We start from the raw sequence: 25,551 nt of genomic DNA, 5'->3' as shown, positions 1-25,551 counted from the left end.
ATATACACTTTTGAGAATATTATGCTTGATGGTATGATATACTAATATTTCATTTTCAGTATTTCTGTTCTATCGGATTTTTTATAACTAATAAAAACAACAAAGATAGCTGAATCGATTTGTAAAAGGACTTTTATTCTTTCACGGAACACTAAATAAAAAAATAATGAACGAAACCTAAAACTCGCTTACCTAATCAACGACTTCTGACTTGATAGGCTTCGTAAAAATAGGACCCTATTTTATTCTACTTTTATTACCTTTGATAAAAGCACATGCCATGACTAAAAAATACATTTTATTTTCAAATCAAATACCTAAGTGTTTCTAAAATAAGCAGTTTTGATAAAAAATATTTTAATAATATTGGTAATGGTTTATTGGCTCAACCTGTAGAAGGATCTATAGTCTACACTCAATAGTCCCGTAGCTTTCTACATCAAATTGGTTTTGTAGTTGTGTTTGCTACGAGGCCCCTTATGTAAGTGCCCCAAGTTTGTACTGAACTAACGTGTCATGTGCGTTGCGATAAAAATATTATTTATGTACCTAATGAAACATGGTAATTTGGTACCTAACTCCATGCATTTGCAGGAACTTACGTTCCAGGCCTAACACTACTCATAGAAATATATCAAACTAGATGATGCTCGCGACTTGACTGCGTGGGTTTGGGCTTTAAATTTTTCGTAAAATTCGGATATACTGATGAGCTGTGAAAAGCTATTAGACAGACAAACAGGCAGACACACTTTCAGGTTTATAATAATATTACCTATGGAAGTTTGGATTATTATTGGACTATGATATTAAGTAACAAAAGATAAAATATGTATATAGTATATGCATACAAGAGTGAACATACAGTTAGAACGACTAACCCAAATTAAGTTTTGTTTTATGAAAATGACCAATAATATTATACAAACTGCAACGGAAATAATATGTCGCGTTAATTCTGTTCAAATAAACGTGTTATAACTGACCAATGAAGCGAGATTGTTTCCTAACCCTCCTAGTAATAATATAGTATACCGCGGTGTCCTCATAAAAATATATTTAATGACATCGTAAAGACTCGATACGCTCCGGTAGCATTGTGCTGAAAATGTACTTACTCTCTCTCAAAGTGTGCTTTATGCGTATCTATAAATCCGTGAGTGTTTCATTTTATTATCGTACCTTTATTGATATGAACATTATGACCGTAGGTACATCGTTTCTATTTACTTATTGCTTTGCAAGCATAAAATGACTGTCATATTGTAGTGGAATGGGCATTTATTATGAATATAAAATAATAATATCGTATGCATGAACTACTAATAGCTTGTTCACACGCTGCGTAAGCGTTGCGTAAGCCTAGATGTAGCGCGTACCATTGCGTTGTTAATGTATGAATTGTATGAGATATGGCATACCGCTTGCGTGCCGTTAATGTTCACGTAGACATAATGCGTGCAGTTATGTCTACGGATTCACACGCGTCACTACGCGCGTGTCACGTGTACGTGCTTGGTGTGAATCAGCCTTAAAGGTGGTGAAAATTTAAGAAATAAACTCATAGAAATGCTCTACTAAATTATGGGGAAAAGGTCGATAGGTTATTGATAGCTATTTTAAATAACATTCTGTTTTATATGTTATTCCTTATGATATTGAATTGGAATAGTCATCGGTTTTGAAACCCTTTCTTAGTGAAGTTCTATTTCAAAATCTAAATGTGAATAATCATAATCGTCTAATGCACAACTTTTCTTACTTTAAAAAGCTTTTTCTTTCGAATCTAGCCGCGTTAACATTGTGGTGGTATAGCAAAAGAGAAGTCGAGTCGCATTTAATACATTTTGATGGAAACGCGATTTGCCATTTGTTTTCATAAGTACCCGTTAAGTACAAAAGTCAAACTATAGTATGTTCAGGGTAGTAACTAATGGGTGGCAAGTTTCAGTTGTATGTACTTAAGCCCCCGTTCTTGAGACGAAACTACTTTCCGAGCACACATTAGTGGGCGCCGGACCGGTAGGTGCTTTTTCGGGTAACTTAACTATCTACTTATGTCATTACTTGGTTGTTGAAATCACATTGATTGGCTTTGACTTAATTACGTCTCAAATTAAAACTCAATAAACTGAAAGATAAAGCGAATAATAATCATGTAGTATTTTGTAGAAAAATGTATATACATACATACATATATAAATAAGCACACTTGCAAATCCTTAAATTGCACACGTCCAAAGCCAAACACCACGTGACGTGAATGTGTTTCTGTTTTGAAAGTTTGACCTAAAGCGTTACATTATTACTATTTTTAACCTCGACCCAAAAAGATTGGTGTTATAAGTTTGACGTGTGTATCTGTGTATCTGTCTGTGACATCGTAGCTACTAAACTAATGAACCGATTTTAATTTAGTTTTTTGTTTGAAAGTGTTCTTAGCTATAATCCAAGAAAATCGGTTCAGCCATTTGAAAGCTATCAGCTCTTTTCTAGTTACTGTAACCTTTACTTGTCGGGGGAGTTATAAATTTTTAATTTACACTTGTCCAAACGACGTATTCTACTTCATTCTTAAACGTGATCATTGTGATCTTACTGATGAAAATAGAACGCACAAGCAGTGAGAAATTTTTGAATTTCAGAGTGCCTTTCATCATGAGCTAATTAAACATTATTTGCTTTTCCCATATTTACCAGTATCGAATACAGCAAGTAAAAATTGGACCGTAAAATTTAATCATAAAATCGCTTGCCGTTTTGGTAATGTTCACATTATCGTGATTTCATTCGATGCGGGCGTGTCACATATCGCGCCGTAAATGTTTTATGAGCCACGCACATTGTCAATTTTGATGAGGGCTCTCATAGCAAATATAAACCCTATCAGAGTTACGTGGGTTAAGTGTAGGCGTTTATTAAAGCAAAAATAACAGATCTGATAAATTAAATATCCATTAGTAATTTGATATAATTGCATCTAATCTGGATCTTTAAATAACAGTTTCTTTGTTTATTTGTTCATTTTACTTTTTTACAAATTAATGATCCAGTCTTAGATAAAAAGAATTGAAACTGAGATAAATAAAAGTGCTCGTAGATAAATTTTTAAGTATTTTATTTCATTAATATTGTATTTATTGGTGTCGTCAATAAAATCATAATTGTATTTGACTGGCTGATAATATATCAACTTACCTACAGCTCAAACTACTGGGTCCATAAACTTAAGATTTTTCTCAACGTAATTATTTATTTGTATTTTAATTTATTTGTGAGTGCATTAATTCATTTTTTGGTTCTATTAAGACGAAAGTTTCACTTTTAGTATAACCATGTTGGTAAGCATAGCCATACTTAAGTAGATACCTACTGCTTAAATATGATGGATATAACCATTTTTAGAAACATAAATACCTAATCATTTTTACTCACTTATTCTAGAAAAATGGTCATCTCGATCAAGCTAAAATCTTTCAACAGAAAGCTTAAAAGCTTTCGACAAAAAAAAAATAACATAACACAACAAGCTATGTACTCATGTATATTAATTAAATCAATGAATATATTTATTATTTAGTATAATAGTCAACTTAAGTAAAATAGCCGGAAGAGTAACGGTAAACAATAAATTATTAGGCTAACTTTGTGAAAACTTGAAACAATCTTCAAAGGACCGTAAACGAGATCAAGTATTTAATGGCGAAATAGACAAAATTACAGTAATATTTTGGGCTCTTCTTTGATATTTAAGCAAATTCTAATAATAATTAATAGGTAGATATACGTTTAGTATTCTAATCCAATCTAATCATAATTTGGTACTGTAAACACTTCTAGACTAAAGTTCGTAGCTCACTTACACGACACAGTTCTCGCTCGGGAATTTTAGCTTTCAGGCCTTGAAAGCTGAAATTTTGCTTACAAGTTCCCTTTGTAATTATTTAGACAAGGAATAAAGTCGCTTTTTTCGAAATTCTCACGGAATAAGGTAAAAGATTTTATTTATATTTTCGTCGTGCGATACCGTGGGCGGTCGCTAGTCATTTTATAATCATATAAGTAGGTGAAAAACAAATGATTGTCAGTAGATATTCAATTTTCTGGATTTGTATTGAAATCTCTTAGTGCTTGGGCAACTCTGATGCCCAACCTTCCTTTAATATTCAGTGCGCGTAACGTAGAGAGAAATTAAGCCAATCCAATGCAGACAATTATACAGACTTTGATTTTTTACATTTGTCTACATGAATATTTTCAATAGATCACAATTTTCACGTGTGATTGTCTTTCAAAATCTTAAATTTTATTTTCAAGTAAAAATGTATTATGATAATTACGTGCGGCGTTTAATCCATATTAAATTTTAAAACATAAGATTAACTTAATGGTCCATTATTTCCCATGAAGCGTATTTTCGAACCTGCTAGCCGATATAAACCATCCTCTCGATCCTAATCTGTTTACCAGGCCTGATATCGAGCAGAATAAAATTTAATTATTATTTTGCTCATATTAGTAAAGGTCTAATACACATTTTGAAGTTTAAAATTTGCAATTTACTTCTCTAAAATGTATAAAAAAGAGGAGATACACAAAACCACGTTTTTTATATTTGCCATTACACAAATCTAAACAGCTCTTAAAACATACTTATTAAGTCAAAGGAAACAACCGGCTGAGCTTTCATTTGCCCACAAAATGGGGAAGTGAATTGTTACATTGGTAATATTGTAACTTTTATGATATGAAAAGAGCAATTGCTGAGTTTTTGTCGGCTCTATTTAGTAGAAACTGTATTCCGAACCAGCGATAGAGTCATAGACTTAGCACTCCTACAGGAAAAAGAAAAGATTTTTGATTTTGATAAAGTCACAAACCATAACGACATTCAGATTGAATTGAGGCTTCGGATAAATCACGGTCAAGTATTGATGAAAACGAATCACGTAATACATTACAAACGCGAAAACAAGCCCATGTCGATAGGGAATACTCGTACCTTAGATCAATTCCATACATAAGCTCTAAATAAACATCACTGCAATGAATAACTAGAACACGCCAGATTTGTTTTAGACTCTTCCGCTTTAGCGTGTATTTACATATCATACATCCCGGAAGAACTGCGTAATATATTTGCGAGTGATGAACAAAATGGTACACGGAAGTCATATTTTACTAAATTTCGACGGTGGCAGTTTATCAACGCGAGCGGTGCATCGGGACATCTAATCACGTCCCAGTATCTTCACTAACACATTAGTCAAAACTAAAATACCTCAACTCTACGCTGGTTAATCGTTCGATGATGCTATCGACTTTTAACTCTAAACCAGAGCGTTAAAATTTAAATTCCTGAAAATTTACGTACGGCAAATATGAATACAATCTAATTGTTAAATTGGTTATAATATTGACATAAACAAAAATTTACTTAAAATGAATACATGAGTTTTAAGATAAATACTAAATATCATAAGCGATGACTGCATGTAGTTATGACTTCCTCTTACCTTACTATTAATCATTTATACTTGAGAATTAAAATATAATTATACTGAGAAATGACACTAGTGTGAAACTTTTGTTAATTTTTGAACCACAGTAATATTCTGCGATAATAATACGATACCTAGTGTTGCGGGGATCTATGACTAGAAAGACTGAAACATCCATCATGCTCAAAGGCCACAATAGATTGATCGCCGTTACAAGCCGCAAAATACACCAAAGAAGCGTGGAAACACTAAGACAAAAATGGTGAAAGCAAACAAATGTAGTGTCGATAGCGTGACAGAAGGATTGATAGTTACTGAGCGTCGTCGTGTCCCGGATGTCCTGTTTCTACTTTCTCTAAACCATAGATAGATCTCTAAAACATAGATAAAAACTTTATCGCACACAAAATAGGAAAAAAAAAGATTTCTCGCAGAATTCTTTGGGTTTGGAGCTTGTTATTCGAACATGAGTGCAACTTCATGTAGCTACGTGTGTAGATGAGCACGTTTTGTGATTGTATCTAGTTTACTACTATAGCACTCATTTGAGGTCATTAAGTTTATTCTTTATTTATTCTTTATTTTTATTTAGAATACATACAGCATTAACATTAGGTATATTGGTTGGCTGCATATATCTAGGTAATAGACAGATTTTATTCATTAGTTATTGTGCGGGACTTAGTTTTATAGAAAGGCTAGCCGCTAATAGGTAAATTAATGTAAAAGTATCTATCTAAACTTACAATTAATAATTGACTTGAATTCATACCTATCGGGCAATAGGTACATTTAAGTTAGTAAGTATAAATTTCTTGTTTATATTATCAAATTGACAATAATTAAGACTTAATTATAATTCTGATATAAGCTGTTCATCAAAAACCGAGATCATATTATTATCAAAGTAGAGTATTAAGTCGTTAATTTACAATGCGCAAGGGTATTTTCAAACAAAAATACGAGTAGTAGAAAGTACAACACGAGATGCAGAGATGAAAAGGCTTCGCTCCGCCGAGAACAGATGTAATCGGATTTCGTGTCTATGTATGATTTATACGGGTTTTCCTCAACAATACAAAAAATGTTTTTAATGCTATCTTCTTTAAGAAAATATGCATATTGTTGACAGAAATGCAGCTTGTGTTATTTTTAAGAGACTTTGCAGGTAATTTAGTTTTAATTGGGATTCAGCATAACTTAATGACTACGGTGATAGACTACCACGCTGGCCAAGTGCAAATTGGCAGACTTCACATATCTTTCAGAACATTATGTAGAACTCTCAGGCATGCAGGTTTCCTTACGATGTTGTTCTTCACTGTTTAAGCTAATATTTGATTGTTTAAAACGCACGTTGCTCCGAAAAGTTAGAGGTGCGTGCCCGGGATCGAACCGCGGTCCCCCGACTAGGAGCCTGACGTCTTAACCGTCTTACACGATCAAGCTGCATCGATTGATATGCGTTGTCACAACTACGCCACATAATCCTCAACTTTTTTAATATTGTTCCAGAATTCGTGATGTCGGAAGGTGGCCACGGCGGTTCTGGTACATATCCTGCTCGTTCACCAATTTCCAGCTCCACAACGGGACATTCCAGTTCTAGCCACAGGTATGAAAAGAATATTTTACAGCTGATTCGGTGTCCAAGCCCTTGTCTGAAAGCTATAACATACCATAGTGAAAAAATGGACCTACAACCCTGTTACTTGATTTGCAGGGAGCCATTGCCACTTGTTATCGTACATTCGGAAAATTAACCCAAGGTATTTACATCGTAGTATTTGTAGTCTATGGTTGAGTCGACAAGTAAGAGTGTTTACTGTTTATATATATTTAACCAACTTTTGTAAGGGTTGAACATCAAAAAAATGCTTCGTTAAGAATATACCAAGAAGATTTAGCAATACGTGCAATAATATCCATTAGTAAAGCTAAATTACGCGTTTAAAATAACATATTTACATATTGTGTCCGAACTCTGAATAATTATTTTTTGACATTGCGAAATTGATAACTTTTCTAACACTTTTTTATGCGCACCAGGAACAATATGTTACCAATTTAAACCCGATCTAGAATCCATATATTTATTTATAAACGAAATTTTGGCCCGGAAACATTTTTATGGCATTGAAGGAAATTAATTTGAACACGTTGTGTAAAACAATTAAAAAACCTTTTAGTGGCAAAGTTCAAAAGGCTATATGGAAGCTTAAATTTTAGCAGTGACTCGAGCAATAAAGTCACCGAATGTGTTCGTAAAAGCCCACAAATTTAATAAAGACATTTCTGACGGTAAAAGAGTGCCTATCAGAAGTCTGAAAAACCTTTATTAATGCACTTACATTCCAAAATTTCCTTTGAGCTTTCAAACCCTCTGAAATTAATCTTAGCTCTCATCAAAAGGATCGTGAATGTTCCGCATGCCAACCGCGTGCCTATTGAATAGAAACCGGCTAAAACATTTCGGAGAGACAAAATTTGACGTGTCAAGAGTAATAAAAACCCCTAGTGTGGTTTCTCATTAAATAAAACCAGGCAAGTGCGAGTCGAACTTGCACACAAAGGGTTCCGCACCATCACATACTAACACTTTTCAATTTTATTCTCGGATTTCGGATTTTCCTCCTTTCTTTGTGCTATAAGACATTGCTACTGACTAATTTCATGATTCTAGCTTATACGTTTTGATTACCTTGACGGGTCTTGACAACCAATCACAGACAATAAAGAAATCCCATAAGGGTTCCTTTTTTATCTGAAGATACGGAACCCTAATAAGAGCCGGAACCTTTAATTTAACGTAGGTACATTCTCAATGTGAAGGGCAACTCGTACCTAATAAAAAATTGACGGACCCTCCAGTCGGCACGCTTCGGCAGCATGCAAAAGTGCTGTGACGTTCTACATTAATTTAAACTTATCCGTGAGAAAATACTTGAAACTTTAGAACGAGAATGTTCTCCGATTTACATTTTTAATTCTAGTTCTGTTTACGGAAGCCGGGGAATCAGCAGCTTACTTTATTAATGAAGTGTTTTTTTGAAAAACATTTGTAATATCTTTCTTCATTAAATAATAGGTAGGTACTACATGGTTAATTTTTTACAAATAAAACATCACGAAATGCTTACTTTATATTTCAATTTTAAGTGCTCTTGGTTATGAATAAAATGTTCTTTTAAGTTTAGAGACTCTATTTATGAGTAGTGTAAATAAATAAGTATGGACAATTTAACATCGATAATAATATACAACGACGTACAATTTGGGCAACGAGTAACGTTACTTTGTTCGGTGTTTGTTCAGTTTATTCTCAGGATTCTGAAGTCTGATGTATGGTAATAAAGCCTCCACTGCCCACAGAACCAATAATGATCGGCTTAATGCCACTGCCAGTTATGATCACAACATTTGCCTGTAAAACAATCAGAACTGGAACTTCGAATGATATATTTACTTTATCTAAGTAAAAAATAAAATGACTGACTATATCAAAACGATGAAATATTGATAGCATTATAAATACAGATTTCAATTCATACGAATCCGTTGGCGAAGGAAATAAATCTGTATCAGCGATAATCTAAGCCCAGTTATTTATTCTCGTTCGGCAAACAAATCCCCGAATATTCGTCCTTCTGTCGACTCGATGTAAACCTAAATTTCAAATAGCTGATGTTTAAGCACCTTATATACCCATTTCCTCAAAGCTTACAAGATATTAAAATTTCCCTACATAATAAATATACCTAAAGTATTTACATATTATCTATACTAATCTATACTTAATATTATAAAGAGGAAACCTTTGTATTTTTGTATGTTTGTATTGAATAGGCTCAAAAACTACTGGACCGATTTCAAAATTTCTTTTATCATTACTTAGAGGGATTCTTCCGGATCCGTATAGGCTATATTTTATCCCGGAAAATAGAAAAAATAAATGTCCACCCGTGCGAAGCCGGGGCGGGTCGCTAGTTTACAATAAAGGATGTGGAGTAAGTTCCTATAAGAAACCTATGCGTTTAAACCGCGTCGGTCAAAATTGAGAAGACGACGAATTCTATTGTCGCATTTATATTATGTCATCTATTATTTCGACTTTAAATTGCCCCTAATTTTCTTGTTTAATTTAATTGTTTAATAATATACATACCTACGTAGTAGTTTAAATCAAATATGCAGTTAATACAGCGTATAAATACGTAACTTTAACTAAAGTCATTGTGTGCTAAATAGCAGTAAATTTACAGACTCGTCCGTGCAACTTCACCTAAGGCAGAGCGCGATCCTCCGGTGACGTCAGAATTTTATGTAATTAACGTACCTAGCCGCTCGTGTAACATCATGTTACACTGCAGTTAACTCTAGAATATTCTGAAAAATTAAATTTCCAAAGATGGAACTGTACCTACTAGTAAGTGATAAAAAAATATGACGATAAAGTTAAGTTTTTACTTTATCAACCTAAAACTGTGTTGAAATTGATAAATTAAAAACTTAACTTTATCATTCACTTTTACATACGGTTGAAATTGTTATAAATGAAAATAATAGCGGCTCCATGCCCTAAACTCTTGGGTTTTCATTGGCGAACATCTTGCCAATGACAAACCAGAATAGACAACCAAATCAATACTAGGCTTACGTATAAGAATGCCCGGCCCGACCCTAATTGAAATGGGACAAGATCAAGAGAAAGAAAAAGAAGCTAGCGACTCCACACAAGGCGGGCGGTTTGTACTTCGCAACAACGCACCGCGTAGGACGCAGAGGCGGACCGCGTAGGTCGCAGAGGCGGGCCGCATAAATCGGATGCAGAAGCGCGCCGCGTAGATTGGAGAGGCGAGCCGCGTAGATAGTAGAGGCGCGCCGCGTAGGTTGCAGAGGCGCACCACGTAGATCGTAGAGGTGCGTCACCTAGGTCGCGAGTGGTGCCGCAGGGTCGCAAAATTGCGCTACGCGTAGAGCCATCAACTCGTCCATGTAATCGTGGCATTAGGCGCCATTCAGCTTGCTCGTTCTGCACCCTAAAGACGGTAACTATTAAAAATAGGTATTGCCATGATAACCATTTTCATCAGTTCGTATGATGCAGTGTACAGATACCGGACGTACTCCCGCCCGCCGCACCACCGGGACATGGAAATGCTCTACTGAATCTATTTACCGCCAAAACCCCTTATCTACTTTTTGTTCAACGAAAAACTGAAATGCAATTTTAAAATTAGCTATACTGAAATTTCTGAAATGCACTCCCTTTTGTTAAATAGGGGAATATGTTTCCGATAAAAATACACAGTAAGTTTTATTTCTTTGCTATTAGAATAGTTAAAATCAAAAGTTAGATGTCTTATGCACGCTGCTTGCGAGATAGAACCTACCTACCTACCTACTGAACTTAATAGAGTTGGAACTCAAACCAGGGGATTTCACCTTTACTTTTTCATCGGCAGCCCTGCCGGGCGATTCAGAACACTCGATTCGGTAAGTTATCGTTCGATAAGACGTATTTTTCAATGAAGAGTACGTCTTATCGAACGGTAACTTAGCGAATCGAGTGTTCTGAATCGCCCAACATGTCTATTTTTAAGAAATTTAAAAATCCATTAGCAAATATTTAATTCATTCTTAAACACGTAAGAGGTACAGGGCATTAATATTTGATAATAGGTACGAATACCTAACTAGGTATAAATACGTAATCTTGATATACGATATAGTCAAAATATTAATGAGCTTTTCATATCCCACTGGGGGCGCTAGAACTAAGGTCATTAATACCTTATAGGGTACCCTTAGCGGTCACAATTTTGCCTGTTCACGATTCAACCCTTGCCCAGCGCGTTAGCTTTTAAATTGAACCTAAATAATGCATGATCTAACCTTAAAATCTCATTTTATGTTATTACTTTTACTACCTAAAGTTATTTGAACTGTATTGGTTTGCTATCTAAATGCAAATGTAGCTTTGACCGTCTCGATAGCGAGACAAGGGCCAACGTGTAACTTGGTAATAATAAGTATGTAAGTTTACGGGAAATGTATATATTTTCTTGGGTTTATCCGCGATGTTTTCCAAATCAAATATTGCCGATATTATATTTTATGTATTGACATTAACAAATATACAACACATTATTGTTTTGTAAGTAATAAACAAAATAGTTACAAAATAACCTACAAGATAAACCAATGTTTATGTTAACAAAAAATCTTCTGAAAAAAGGAGGAGAATCTTCTTTAAAAGATCTTAGATAGATAGATAGATAGAAACTCTTTATTGCACACAAAAACACATATAAGGATAACAACACAGTAAGAAGAAAACAGAAAAAAAACAATTGTGTGCAAAGGCGGCCTTATTGCTTGGAGCAATCTCTACCAGGCAACCTTTGCTGAAAGGAGAAGTTCCAGGAAGGAGGTTGGATAGTACCAAGTCGCAAGGATTTTTTTATAAAGATTTATATATATACTAATAAACATAAAAAAGTAATTATATATATATAATATATAAATATATATGTATATGCTATATATGACAATATAGTTACTTGCATATAATATAAAAGGGATACATATAATATAAAAAATAATAATATAATAAATAAAAACAATATTTAAACTATTATGGCATAGATAAGTAGAATTCTTTCAAACGATTTTTAAAAATGGGCAGGGATTTCGAACTTCGAATATTCTTGGGGAGGTCATTCCACAGTTGTACTGCATGTACCGTAAAGGACCTCCCGTAGAATTTTGTGTAATTTCTTGGGGTTTGGAGCTTGTTATCCGAGCAAGAGCGCAACTTCATGTGGCGATCAGCAGCACCGAGGAAAGTGAAGCGATCTTTAAGGTAGGGAGGAGTGTGAGGCTCATAGAGAATAGAAAAGAGTAGAATGAGGACGTGGAAATTTCGTCGCCGTCTAATTGGCAACCACTTGAGACGAGAACGGTATTCGCTGACATGGTCAAATTTTCTCAAGCCAAAGACAAATCGAATGCAAAGATTTTGCAACCGTTCCAGCTTGTTTAGTAACTCCTCGTTCAAATCCGTATAGCTGCTATCGGCATAATCAAGAATGGGTAAGAGCAGAGATTCAGCCAAGGATATTTTTGTTTTGATTGGGAGGAGATTCTTCCATCTTTTAAGGGAGCCGACAGCAGCGAAAAGGCGTCTGCTTACATAATTGATATGCGGAATCCAGGAGAATGACGAGTCAATAAACAAGCCGAGATTCTTGACAGTATGACTGAAAGGCAATGTCGAGTTATTCAGCACAATCGAACCTACAGAATTGGGATCGATTTTACAGGTTAGCTTAGGGTTACCGATGATAGCAGCCTGTGACTTACTAGCGTTTATAGTTAGCCCGTGCGACTCACTCCAAGTACTAATTTTACATAAGTCTGAATTAATTTTACAAATACCCATCATCACTTCATCCGCAGGTACAGATAAGTAAATTTGTAGGTCATCGGCGTAAAGATGGTAAGACGAGGAGAGGGAATGGGAGATAGAATTAATAAATATAGCAAAAAGAAGTGGCGAAAGGACACCTCCTTGAGGCACACCAGCACGGAGACAGGAGACGGAGGAAAACTTATTATCAATACGGATACGTTGCTGACGATGCCATAAATAAGAGTGAAACCAGTTCACAACGTCTTGTGATATATTAATAGACTTAAGCGTGGCTAGCATTATATCAAAATCAACCGTGTTAAAAGCATTACTAAAATCAAGAAGAACAATAATTGTCACAAGTTTGTTGTCAAGACCGTAACGAATGTCATCACAGATCTTAGTGAGCGCAGTGACAGTGCTGTGTCCTGGCCGAAAACCTGACTGGTGAGGATTAAGTAGGTTATTATAGGATAGGTAAAGGCGAAGTTGAGAGGAAACTATACGTTCAGCTACTTTAGAAAGGAACGGAAGAATAGAAATTGGTCGATAGTGAGAGAAAGATGAGGGATTAGTTGTTTTGGGAACAGGAATAACATACGCTGCACGCCACGCGCTGGGAAAAGTACTGGTCGATAACGAGTAATTAAGAATATGACAAAGAATCGGGGTCACTTTTTCCAGCACAAGCATTATCATTTTCCGGCTTATACCATCACTGCCAACAGCATCAGATTTGATTGCCAAGATGTGTTTTTTGACGTCATCAGGAGTAATTGAGTTAAATATGAATGGGGGAGAGTCAGGAGTAGGTGATGCAGTAATACGGTTTAAAGTATCATTTTTTATATGGCTATCCATTGGCGTAATTGCGGTAAAATGTCTATTCAAGTCATCCAAGTTTACATTCTTTACGGTCTGACAATGTTGCTTGCCAATCCCAAGTGAATTTAGGAATTTCCAGGTTTTAAAAGGGTTACTGTTATCAATAGACTTATGAATATAGTCACGTTGAGCATCTCGGCAAAGTTTACTGCATCGGTTCCGTAGTTTTTTGTATTTATCGAGATGCTCTTCAGTTGGTTGTAGTTTATATTTAGCTTTTGCTTTGTTACGTTTAGACATAATAATTTTTATTTCTTTAGTTAGCCACGGAGCCGGTAAATGTTTCAACTTGATTGGGCGCAGTGGTGCATGCACATCAAAGATTTCAATTAACAAAGAATTAAATAAATTGAGCTTTTCATCCACTGTAGCAGCATCAAAAATGGTATCCCAATCTATGTTGTTGAGATCCTGTAGGAACCTATCATTATTAAAATTCTTGAAGCTCCGTCGCATGACAACGGTTGGCTTGGCTTTCGGAGGACGTATTTTATATGATACATATACGAGATCATGATAGGAAAAGGCTTCTGCTGAAAATTGACCATGTGAGCTTACATGTTCTCTAGAGGAGACCATAATCAAATCCAGCTGAGAGGGAGCGCAATTTGGAAAGAAATGCGTGGCCAAGGATGGAAGCAACTGTAGGTTGGAACTATTAACAATATTAGTCAAGCGTTTCGCACGCGCATCATCTTTGAGGAGACACGTATTAAAGTCACCTAAAATAATTGTATGGTCAACTGTCGGTACATATTGTTCAAGAAGAGTTTCAAACGAATGAAAATAGTTAATATGTAGAGAAGGGCTGTAATAAACACCAAGGAGTAGTTTCAGTTGACCAAATAATACTTCAATGAAAATGTGTTCAGCAGATTCCGAGTACAAACTGGGTGACTTGTCCAAAACAGTAAAGGGAATATGGCTACGAAGATAAATGGCCACACCACCCCCACCTTTTCCCGTGCGGTCGTTTCGAATCAAGTGGAAACCAGGAATAGAGTAGGAGATAGAAGGCAAACATGGTTTGAGGAAGGTTTCAGACACTAAAATAGCATGGATGTAATTATTATTTTCAAAAGAAGCTAAAAGATCAGGAAAATGAGATGGAATACTTTGGGCATTAATATGTACAACATTGAAGTTTTTAGGAAAGGGTGACAGCGATGTAAGAAGTTGGGAATGAAGAGATGTTGAAATGCTGTGGAAACTGTCGTCGGATGCTTCCGATTTATCAGAGGCGGAGAAAAATTCGTCCTCAGATCCACTGTGCTCCATATCGTTAGTAGCCATAATAATATAATATTAACATAATATATAAAAAAATATAAACTTACTTAAAATAAAAAAAATACAAATAAAGATAATAATAATAAAGTATTTATGTATATTACAATAATAATACCAAATTAACGAGTCTTCTTAAATGCATTTACCCGCTGGCATCATAGGAGGGATCGTTTTACAGCGTATTTATTCATACATTATACAAAACAAGACCAATAATTAAGGCACAAAAGAAGGCACATCAAATACATACTAACTTAAATTAAACTAAACTAAGCAGACAATAATGACTATTAAGACTAAGTATTTACAGTGATAAATCGTTAATTGTCTATTCACACTACAGTACTAGCTCATTAGATAAGTTCCTACTATAGTATACCAGTATAAATACTAGCAGAACGGAATATCTAATTATACAATGATGTTATTGTTATAGTGTTGGGCTTTATTTAATAACGTCTAGTAATAAGTAATATTTAAATATTCCATTCTTGAACACTATCAATACCATAGCGAAAAATCGTAGGTCTATGATCAATACAAACGATACAAACATGAACGAATCAAAACCACTAGACTCGACAAACATCGTAGGTCTACGTCATGGAACCTGTTATTATAATAACTATTACTTGTCAACTCCAGTGCTACCATATCCATGCCTATTAAATAAGATCCAAGGCTCACATAGACAATACGACACCTCGAAAAGTCCGTCGAGTTCACATCATGAAGCATGCATGTCACTGTCGTCTTCTGTCAATGTCATTTAGCACTATTTTGACTTTGACACAAGTTTGTCACACGCTACCTACCTACCTACCGCACACATATTATAGCAACTTTGTAACGTAGTGTTTATATACTCTTTGTTTGTAAACAAGTATTGTAACAGTGAGTGAATGGATTAAACATTAAAGTGTAGGTACCAAGGTACTTAACTGTATATCGAAATGTGTAGGTAGGTATGTCAGCGAGAAGTGATGCAATACAAGAACGCACAAGAAAGCAGCGTCCGAATGAATAAAGTGTCCCTGATTAGTTGCTATTTGCTTACTTCCTGACGTTCCTTTTGGGCTTCGAAAATGCATCAGAGGAAGGTTTATTCACATTGGGAGTCGTCTTGGCAGTAGGAGCGGCCGCTGAAGGCGTGGCTTCTTTAATATCGCGTGCCTGGCTTATGGAATTTACTTCCTTAATGGTTGTGACGCGGTAACGCTTGTTGGCCTGACCAGCAATAATAATAAGACCATCTCTCGTCCAGCATTTCGAAATCCCAAACTTCTGCCTCGCTGCCATGAAAGCATCGTGTCTGTCTTTTGTCAGAAATTCCGACAACGTTATGCCAGTATTCTTGAGTGAAGTCTTTGCAAACCACACCTGGTTCCTCATTGACAAGTCATGGAATTTAAGGAGTATGGCCCGGGGCTTGTCACTTTTAGTCTGACCGATCCGTTGGCAACGACTGAGGCACTCTTCCTGGAAGGCCGACAGCTTGAGATGATTAGACAGAGATGTGCTTACCGTGGCCGCCAGATTGCTGTCATCGCTTTCGGGGATGCCATGTACTAATAGCATCTTTTTCCTGCTCCGCATCTCAAGTTGATCTGTTTGCTTGGATAGGACTTCCACTTGTTGCTGTAGACCTGCGAGAGCTGACAACACGAAGGACCGGAAAGCATTGAATTGAGCTGCAATATTTGAGGTGGGGCTCGCAGCTGGAATGGCACCTTGCAAATTTTTTTGAAACTCAGCCATCTGTGTGTTAAAGTGCTCTGTCAAAGCCTGTACTGACTGCTGAATGGCCTCCATTAGGTAACTCTTGTAGTGATCGTGCTTATAGTGATGTGATGAAGTTATTTGGATTATTATGCTGCAAGTTATGGATTTGATGAATGGAACACTGCTAGCAAGGTATGATAACACTTAAAACATGTTTTAAAATACACTATTTATAATTTAAATAAATAAAACACTATAAGAGTCGAAAAACACGTGTGTGCGGTTTTGATGCCTACCCACATAATCTTGATAAAGATCTTGTTACAAAGAGGAGTTTCTTTCGATCGCACTCCATGCATATGAAATTTGATTTTCATTTGAATAAATGAAATTTTGTAGACATGCTTTGACTGTGATTTGTCGAGTTTTTGTAAAAATATTATAGTTTCAAAGTTCACAAGCTCAAGATCTTAATCAAACTTGGTGTGTTATGGCCGCAACAGGTGACAGGACTGAAGAAGTATGTCACAAATTCATGTCCTACACGCGTTTCGCAGTAGGAACGCCAAGAAGCCACATATAACAAGTTTAAATCACGCGTTTTTTGTTTTCAACCAATGTTATGACATATACGTACTAATTTTCACGATTTTTATATTTTAAAATAGCTCTATATATATATATATATATAAATAGAACTATAGAAGAGCAGCTCATTTAGATCAAAACGTAGATTTTTCGTTGAAGTTTGTTTTTTAATAAATATTCGTTGACCTGCCTTTTCCAGGTTACATAAATAACCTGTCAAATTTTATGATTAGAATAAAAATTCTAGAAAAAAAGTAATAAACATTAATATTTTTACAAAAAGCGCACAAAAACCCTAAAAGAGCAATATTAATCCATTATACACTCAAAGTAAACAAGACTTATTTAGACCTACTTTATGTAAGACATTAATCATATCGCGTTTTGCCTACCTACCATTATAAAATTTCAATAATCCTTTTATTCCTTTTTTATTTACCGTGTCTGCAAAGTTTGCGTTCATGGGCACAACTTTTTAATAAGAAATAATTTGTGAAAAATCTCGTAAATCTCATTAAAATAGAGATTAGAGATAGTTCTTATGGCAATATTTTTAACCCCCGACCCAAAAAGAGGGGTGTTATAAGTTTGACGTGTGTATCTGTGTATCGGTCTGTGGCATCGTAGCTCCTAAACTATTGAACCGATTTTAATTTAGTTTTTTTTGTTTGAAAGTCGGCTTGATCGAGAGTGTTCTTAACTATAATCCAAGAATATCGGTTAAGCCGTTTAAAAGTTATCAGCTCTTTTCTACTGTAACCTTTACTTGTCGGGGGTGTTATAAATTTTTAATTTACACGTGTTATTTCTCAGTAGCTACTTACATTACGCACTTTCAGTAAAAGAAATGGTTGAGGAGGGTTGTATCATTTTTCTTCTAAGAAAAGCTAGATTTTTATATTGTTATTTCTAATAATATAAAAATCTCTGAACTAAAAAAAAATCTTCTTTTGTATTTTTTTACTAAAATAAAAGGATGAAATCAAATCCATACTTCTATCTATGAATTTAGTTTACGAATCGATATGGCCAAAATTTTCCCCAAGCTGTACAAAAATAAAAGTGTTTAATTTGGCACGGAGATAGCTTGCATTCCGGAGATGAATACAATATAATGCTACATTTTATGCCAGAAAATCAAAGAGTTTCCACGGGTTTTGTAAAACCGTAGCCCACATTAGCGAAGTAATAGCACACGAGTAGATCTAATCTCTATTGAAATCGAAATCACAGATAAGACGTTACTCATCAACAAAATAAAATCTGATGTTACTTTACTTACTACTTACTTACTTTGAGAGTTACTTTTATCATCCCCCAAAAAGCAGCTGCATAAAAGTATACGATCACATCAGGAAACTTCAGTGTGAAGAGGTCACGGTAATAAACAACTTATAATACTAAAACAAATAAGATGAGTCATTCTGTTCATTAGTCTAACTTCAAAAACAAGAGGAGGCAATAAAATTACCCCTTTATAATGCGTTAAGTGGAATCGAATCATATCCTATCATCAATCATCATTGCCCCCTTTAGTCTCACCTAATCCCCACACGGAATACCACTCAAATTTTGTAGGTTCACGCGCTCATGGAACTAATTAAACACAAAGGTTGAAGGCCTGTTTGAAAGCACTGAGCGCTTTTATTCATGAAAAGTACATTTTATCCACTGAAATAAGAACTCCACTCAAAATTTATCGCGTAACATGCAAATATATAAAATATGTGTACAGTTTCCTATTTACACATACATAAGTAGGTGCATGTCTCACTTTCTATTACTATCGTTGATTATACAAACTCTTTTAACTTTATGCTACACTAGCGACCCGCCCCGGCTTCGCACGGGTGGACACTACCACGAAAAATCCTATATATTTTCCGGGATAAAATATAGCCTATACGGATTCGGAAGAATCCCTCTAAGTAATGGTAAAAGAATTTTTGAAATCGGTCCAGTAGTTTTTGAGCCTATTCAATACAAACATACAAAAATACAAAGGTTTCCTCTTTATAATATTAGTATAGATAAATAATAATCTTTCACAAAACGTTATATTTTTTGTACGTATTCGCAATTTCTTTGTGATTTGTTAACTCCATTAACGTTTAGTCCGTTGTTACATATTTGATTAACTAAAAACTTACACTAGTAGGAGGTTTAGAATATTTGCTTATTAGCTACTTGATTAACTACTCTACAACATACAGAACATTGTATTTTCATCTGTTCTGTTTCTTTTTGACCTAAAACGTGGTTTAAGCACAATAAAATGACTGTTAGCCTGTTTATAACACACATAATTACACAATTAAATCAAGAGCACGTCCGTCGCGCCCTACTCTAGAGTTTGCAGCTTGTTAAGTTGACACATTTTCTTTTTTATAATTGTTCTGCTAAGCTGTACTGTGATGATATTTTAATTTAATATAGGAAATTGTTACCGTTCCTAACGTTTTTTATGTCTATAATTATTTTGGTAAGCAATTACATACTCCATATAAATAAGTAAATGTAATACAAGTTGCTAGTAAGTGGCATATCTACGTGAGATAACATCAATAATCTCTATGTATTAAGTTACAGTCAGTACATAGGTAGAGATTGTTGATGTTTTAAGTTAAAAAACATGACATTGGAGTTACGTTAATCTGTCTTGGTCCGGATTATCAAATCACGACAATAATTGTCTGCTCATACTATACACAGTATTACAATCACATCACGCACATGTCGAATAGTAGAAGAGTTACACTATTTGCCTCTAGGAGTTTTTTTTTTTTAGGTGTAACGTCATTGTTATAAAGAGAACCTACGGGATCGTAAATTTAAAACAAAAGAATTTAAATTTAGTCTTGTAATAGCTATAACAAATCTTATACACATTAAAGTCGCAAAGTTTTCTCGAATAGAACATAACATTATTATCTATTTTTTCGTGCTTCGGTTTTCGGTCTTTCCTCAAGAGAAAACAAGAAAACACCCATAAGCATCGATAATACATAATATCCGAACTGTTCATTCGCTTCCCATCATCCCGTCGCTTAGTAAAAGGGGGAAATAAGCCAGTCGAACTGACCACATGTCGGGATGTGTCCGGCGCCCGACCCTCGCGCCCTCGCCGAAAGTGAGTGACGTCTCAGCCGCAAAGAAGCTCCATTAACCAACAACTTTAAGGGGCTCAACGAAGATGCGAACGCGTAATAAATAAAGCTCTTGAGACAGATAAATTATCTTTGACTTGCGCACAACCACTCTTGACAAATTATCTGTCATAGAACGTAAAAACAAATTTGTTTAGAGCTGGAAAACTTATCAAATGCGTATAAATAATTGAAGTTGGAAAAGAAGTTATCTACACGGAAAATATATTAACATTTTGCCGCGCAAACTGAATGCCAAAATTGAGGTAGGACATTGGAAAGAGCAGGGGCTGATGCTGTTAAAGTTTTAATTGCTTTTATCGCGGGCTTTAAAAGCCTGAAAATGCGTGTGACTATGTACAGTTATCGAATTAAATCTTTTAACGGAGTACGGTTTTATAGTGACACTCCATTAAGTCTTGCGGTCGATTCGGTCACATGTCCTTTTAACGTAAATTACATTATGTAAACAAATGTTAAGCAATACACTCAAAATGAAATATAATGCTATCAGACCTACTTTATTTACCTCCTTTATGATTTAGAAATTGGTTTCAAAGTAAACTTTTAAATTTAGGTTTATGATATTGCGACGGGCGACGTTGTAAAATTGGGATGAGTACCTATTGTACAAGTTGGCAATTTTTTAGCACTCATTAATGTTAGACTTTGTCCTCGTGAGTGCACATTTATCAAGTAGGTAATTGGGCTCCATATGCATGTGGCGATAAATTAGTGTTTTTATTAAACTGAATTTTTTTTGCACGATGCATTGTTAGAACTTGATTTCCTTTAAAAGGTTAATTCCCTTATAATATCTTTGTCTTAACTTTACCAATTATAGATGAAGCATTTAAAATCTATATACATATAATAAAATTGTAGAAAAGTGGTGTCTGTACAATGGAAATATATAAAAAAAAGTAGCAGGGGTTGTTATTATATCGATGCCGAACCCGAAATTGTAATTAATTTTTTTTTTGTCTGTTTGTCTGTTTGTCTGTTTGTCTGTGTGTTTGTGCACGCTAATATCAGAAACGGCTTATTTGATTTAGATACGGTTTTCACTAATATATTGTAGTAAGCTTCACTTAACATTTAGTGTTTATTTCATGTCAATCAGTTCATAAATAAAAAAGTTATGTCAATTTAAAGAATCACGGCGAACATTTTTAACGTACAGAGTACGTACTACACGCCTCGCGCCTGAGCGTCCGTGGCTATATAAAGCGCGGTCACTATTCCACGCGAACGAAGTCGCGGGCACAGCTAGTAAAATAATATATTTTTTGTTACTGAACTGACATAATAGGTACATACTCAGTAACAATTGAAAAAACGCAAATGTATTAACTGCAAACAAATTGGGTACCCTACAGTCGTTTGTACGAAGTATATTCAGTTAGCTGCATTCATACTAATATAGGTACATAGTTCAAACGGTTTGTTTTGTACCCATAGAACAGCTATGTCATAATAATTCACTTTACGCCCAGCTTACCAGTTGTCCTGCCTTTGTGCCACGATAGCCAATTAAAATGAAACATGTCAAGCACATTGACGAGAATGATATTCTACGATTACTAATTATTATAATTATTGGACTATTGTTAGCAAATATTACGAACCGTGACGACAAAAGGCTTGTTTTTTTCGAGCATGTCTTATGAAAATGTAATATTTCCAAAATATACGTGGGTTTTACCTGCTTTCAATATAGATATCTGGAAAAACATTACAAACGAAATGTCAGTAGCCACCAATGATATTATGTAGGTATGCAAAAAAAGTAGATACGTTACATAATTTGCACATACGTATGTAAAGTCTTAACACTATGACACTTGGGTCACATTTTATAGAGCGCTGTCTCTTTTATTCTCGTGCGTTTTGTATGTTCTGTCCTCTGTCTTTAATAACATATCACCGAGCACGAATTATAAACGCCTACTATATGAACGTAACATGCCCTATGGTCACAGTTCATACAGTTAGGGAACTTCTAACAACATGTTGAGGCTTCGACGGCACTGGCCGGCTTTAAATGTACTAACATTTGTAGTAGTGTACGTTTATTAGTACCTACATTTGACGCAGGTAGCACTAAAGCAGCCCTATTTTTCTTTGATTTTACGTCACCATAGCCTAATGTTTGACATACCATCGATCCAGGATCGAACCGAGAGTTCCCTCACTCTAGTTCACTCTGCTATAATGGTATAATGTCATTGGTAGCCACTGACAATACGACCATTACGTCCTGCGTGCGTTTATTCAGCGAACCCGTTCATACAGATATACCTACCTACTCGTATAGTTAAAATGGTTTACGTCGATCGTGAACAATATGTCATAATAACACTCGCTACGCCCGGCTTGCCAGTTGTCCTGCCATTGTCCTACGCGATCCAATTAACATGAAACATGTCAAGCACATTGATGCGAGTGATGTTATGCTGTCACTGGTAATTTTTTTAATGAAAATATTGAACATTTCGATCGTCGCGACATCAGAGGCTCCTATTTATTCGTTGCACTGGGTATTTTGTTGGTGCAATTTTATTCCACAATGTCACCTGAGCTCCTAGTCGGTGCCTATAAATTTTCAAGTTAACCAACGTAACATTTGAGTAACGCTCTGTCAAAGTAAGAATTAGTTGAATTTCGTCTCTCTAACAATTAACTAAGCCAAAATTTTGCTATTAAAATGACTATAATCAATCTTTTATTAAAATATTTACCTATTTATATATACTTATTTATTAAATTATTGTACCTAATTCTACAATACATGATATGATATGACGTAAATATAAGATATAAACTGTAATAGTAACTAATAAATAATAATTCTATACCAAAACGAACATTATATCGAAAATCAGTACTATTAATTCGACATAATTGACAAAACTAGCATCGGATGTAATTATCGGGGTAAATAGCAAATAAAAATCGCTCGCTAACGACCTCCGGAACAAATCATGCGTCCATAAGCAATCCTCTTACGCTAAGCCCCTCGACGCTCCCTCCCCGGCTCATAAGCCGAGCAATAGAGATATGATAGACGTTATTAATTAGATGTCGTTACGTCTTATGCCATTTCATTGTGTGAATGCGGAAAAACCATTGCCCTCAGTGAAGTTCCCCTGACGACGCCTGCTTCCCGAAGCTCCCCTCGGAACATGTGCCGCTCACAAATCGATATCGTTCATTAAATCCTATATCGATTCATCTAAATCGATTGATGCTTGAAGTTTATTGCTTACTAGCGACCCGCCCCGGCTTCGCACGGGTAGCTTATTACAATTTCCGCAGGGATCCCAATTTTTTTTTTGAAAATAAAATATAGCCTATGTTACTCAGGAATAATTTAGCTTTCTACTGGTGACAGACTTTCAAAATCGGTTCAGTAGTTCCAGAGATTACTCGCTACAAACAAACTTAAAAACTTTACCTCTTTGTAATATTAGTATAGATAGGAATAGTCAATTAAACTTACACAAAAATAACTTCTCAAAAATAGGAGTCCGATGAGCAAAGTGCTTATCGGACTCCTATTTTTGAGAAGTTATTTTACTAAAGAACAAGACGCCACGTAGGTACCTACCTACGAAGTGATTTGCCTCCTCCTTTCTAATCCGAGCCGCCAGGATATGGAACACCCTTCCGGCATCAGATTCCCCTCATAGATATGTTTCCCCTCTACTTTTAATATAAACTTACAAGCCAAGAGTGAATAAGCATCTTCTAGGCAAGCGCACTTCATCTTAGACTGCACCATCACTTACTGCAGGCCTAATTGCAGCAAAGAGCTAGTTTATAAATTTTTGAAAAACAAACGTAAATTTTTAAAGATATTACCGATATTTCAATTTCAATGTAGATTTTCTACTCTAATAATATTATGGAGAATTCTAATAGATTTTCTATAGTTTCACCGAACAAACTAAAGTGAAATGGGACCCTAATAATAGGTAGGTAAACATTATTGAGTTGGCTTTAGTTTATTAGGGTGTATTTTTATACAAAAATAAACTCTATGCTTAGCGTCTTAAGAGTTCTCAATATGTATGGTAGGTATGCCCAGGGCGCATCACATGAGGGAATAGATGACATGGCACAAACATATCGAAATTGCCGACTTGTATTTTGAATGAAGGAACAAATTATTGTAAAAGAAGTAAATATCGGAACATGTTTTCATAAACATCCTTTCCAATTACAATTTCCATTAGGTATTTATCAAATTATTATTCATAAAGGTAAATCTCAATAAAAAGAAACGCTTTTTAAATTAAATATATTTATTTAGAGTCATGTAAAGTCACGTAGTGTGTTGTTATTGCATAAGTGCCTAAATATCAATAAATCTTGTAATATTGAAGATTGATAACTTGTACCAAACTTATATTTTTATAAATCTACATTTGGTACGTTATTGTTATGCGTGTTTTAAGCAGTTAAATGAAACTTGATTTTACGGTGAAGGACAACATTGTGAGAAAAACCGATATTGCTCTCCATAATTTTTCCAAAGACCTGTGGTAGTCTGCCAAGCTGTACTTGTCCAGTGTGGTGGGCTATAGCCAAGACATTCTCATTCTAAGAGTAGACTCGTGTTCAATAGCAAACAGGTGAATGACGTGTAGAATGATGATAATGATTTTACGATAGTAATCTAAATCGTATTTAACTCCCTAAGGTGTTAATTTTTAACCCCTGACCCAAAAAGAGGAGTGTTATAAGTTTGACGTGTGTATCTGTGTATCTATCTGTGGCATCGTAGCTCCTAAACTAATGAACCGATTTTATAATTTAGTTTTTTGTTTGAAAGGTGGCTTGATCGAAAGTGTTCTTAACTACAATCCAAGAAAATTGGTTCAGCCGTTGGAAAGTTATCAACTCTGTTCTAGTTACTGTAACCTTTACTTGTCGGGGATGTTATAAATTTTTAATTAACACTTGTACAAAATCATTGCCATCTCTATTACCCGAACGAATG

At 35.1% G+C, this 25,551-nt stretch overlaps 2 protein-coding genes across 2 annotated transcripts in view; one reads left to right on the top strand and one right to left on the bottom strand.

The window, feature by feature from the left end:
* The window catches only part of LOC123866462 (teneurin-a), a 285,360-nt gene that overhangs the window by 120,967 nt on the left and 138,842 nt on the right, over positions 1–25,551 (top strand). The window contains exon 5 of the mRNA XM_045908036.1: positions 7,017–7,116. Within this exon, the coding sequence (XP_045763992.1) occupies positions 7,017–7,116 (100 nt within the window). The remainder of the gene's footprint in view (positions 1–7,016; positions 7,117–25,551) is intronic.
* On the bottom strand, positions 15,377–17,090 carry LOC123866464. The gene has a single exon (XM_045908046.1). The coding sequence runs from the start codon at positions 16,900–16,902 to the stop codon at positions 16,144–16,146; it is 759 nt and encodes a 252-aa protein (XP_045764002.1). The 5' UTR covers positions 16,903–17,090; the 3' UTR covers positions 15,377–16,143.

This window comes from Maniola jurtina, chromosome 6 (assembly GCF_905333055.1).
Source record: "Maniola jurtina chromosome 6, ilManJurt1.1, whole genome shotgun sequence".
Taxonomy (NCBI): Eukaryota; Metazoa; Arthropoda; class Insecta; order Lepidoptera; family Nymphalidae; genus Maniola; species Maniola jurtina.
The sequence above is the reverse complement of the archived record's forward strand: the minus strand, read 5'-3'. Positions and strand labels throughout refer to the sequence as shown.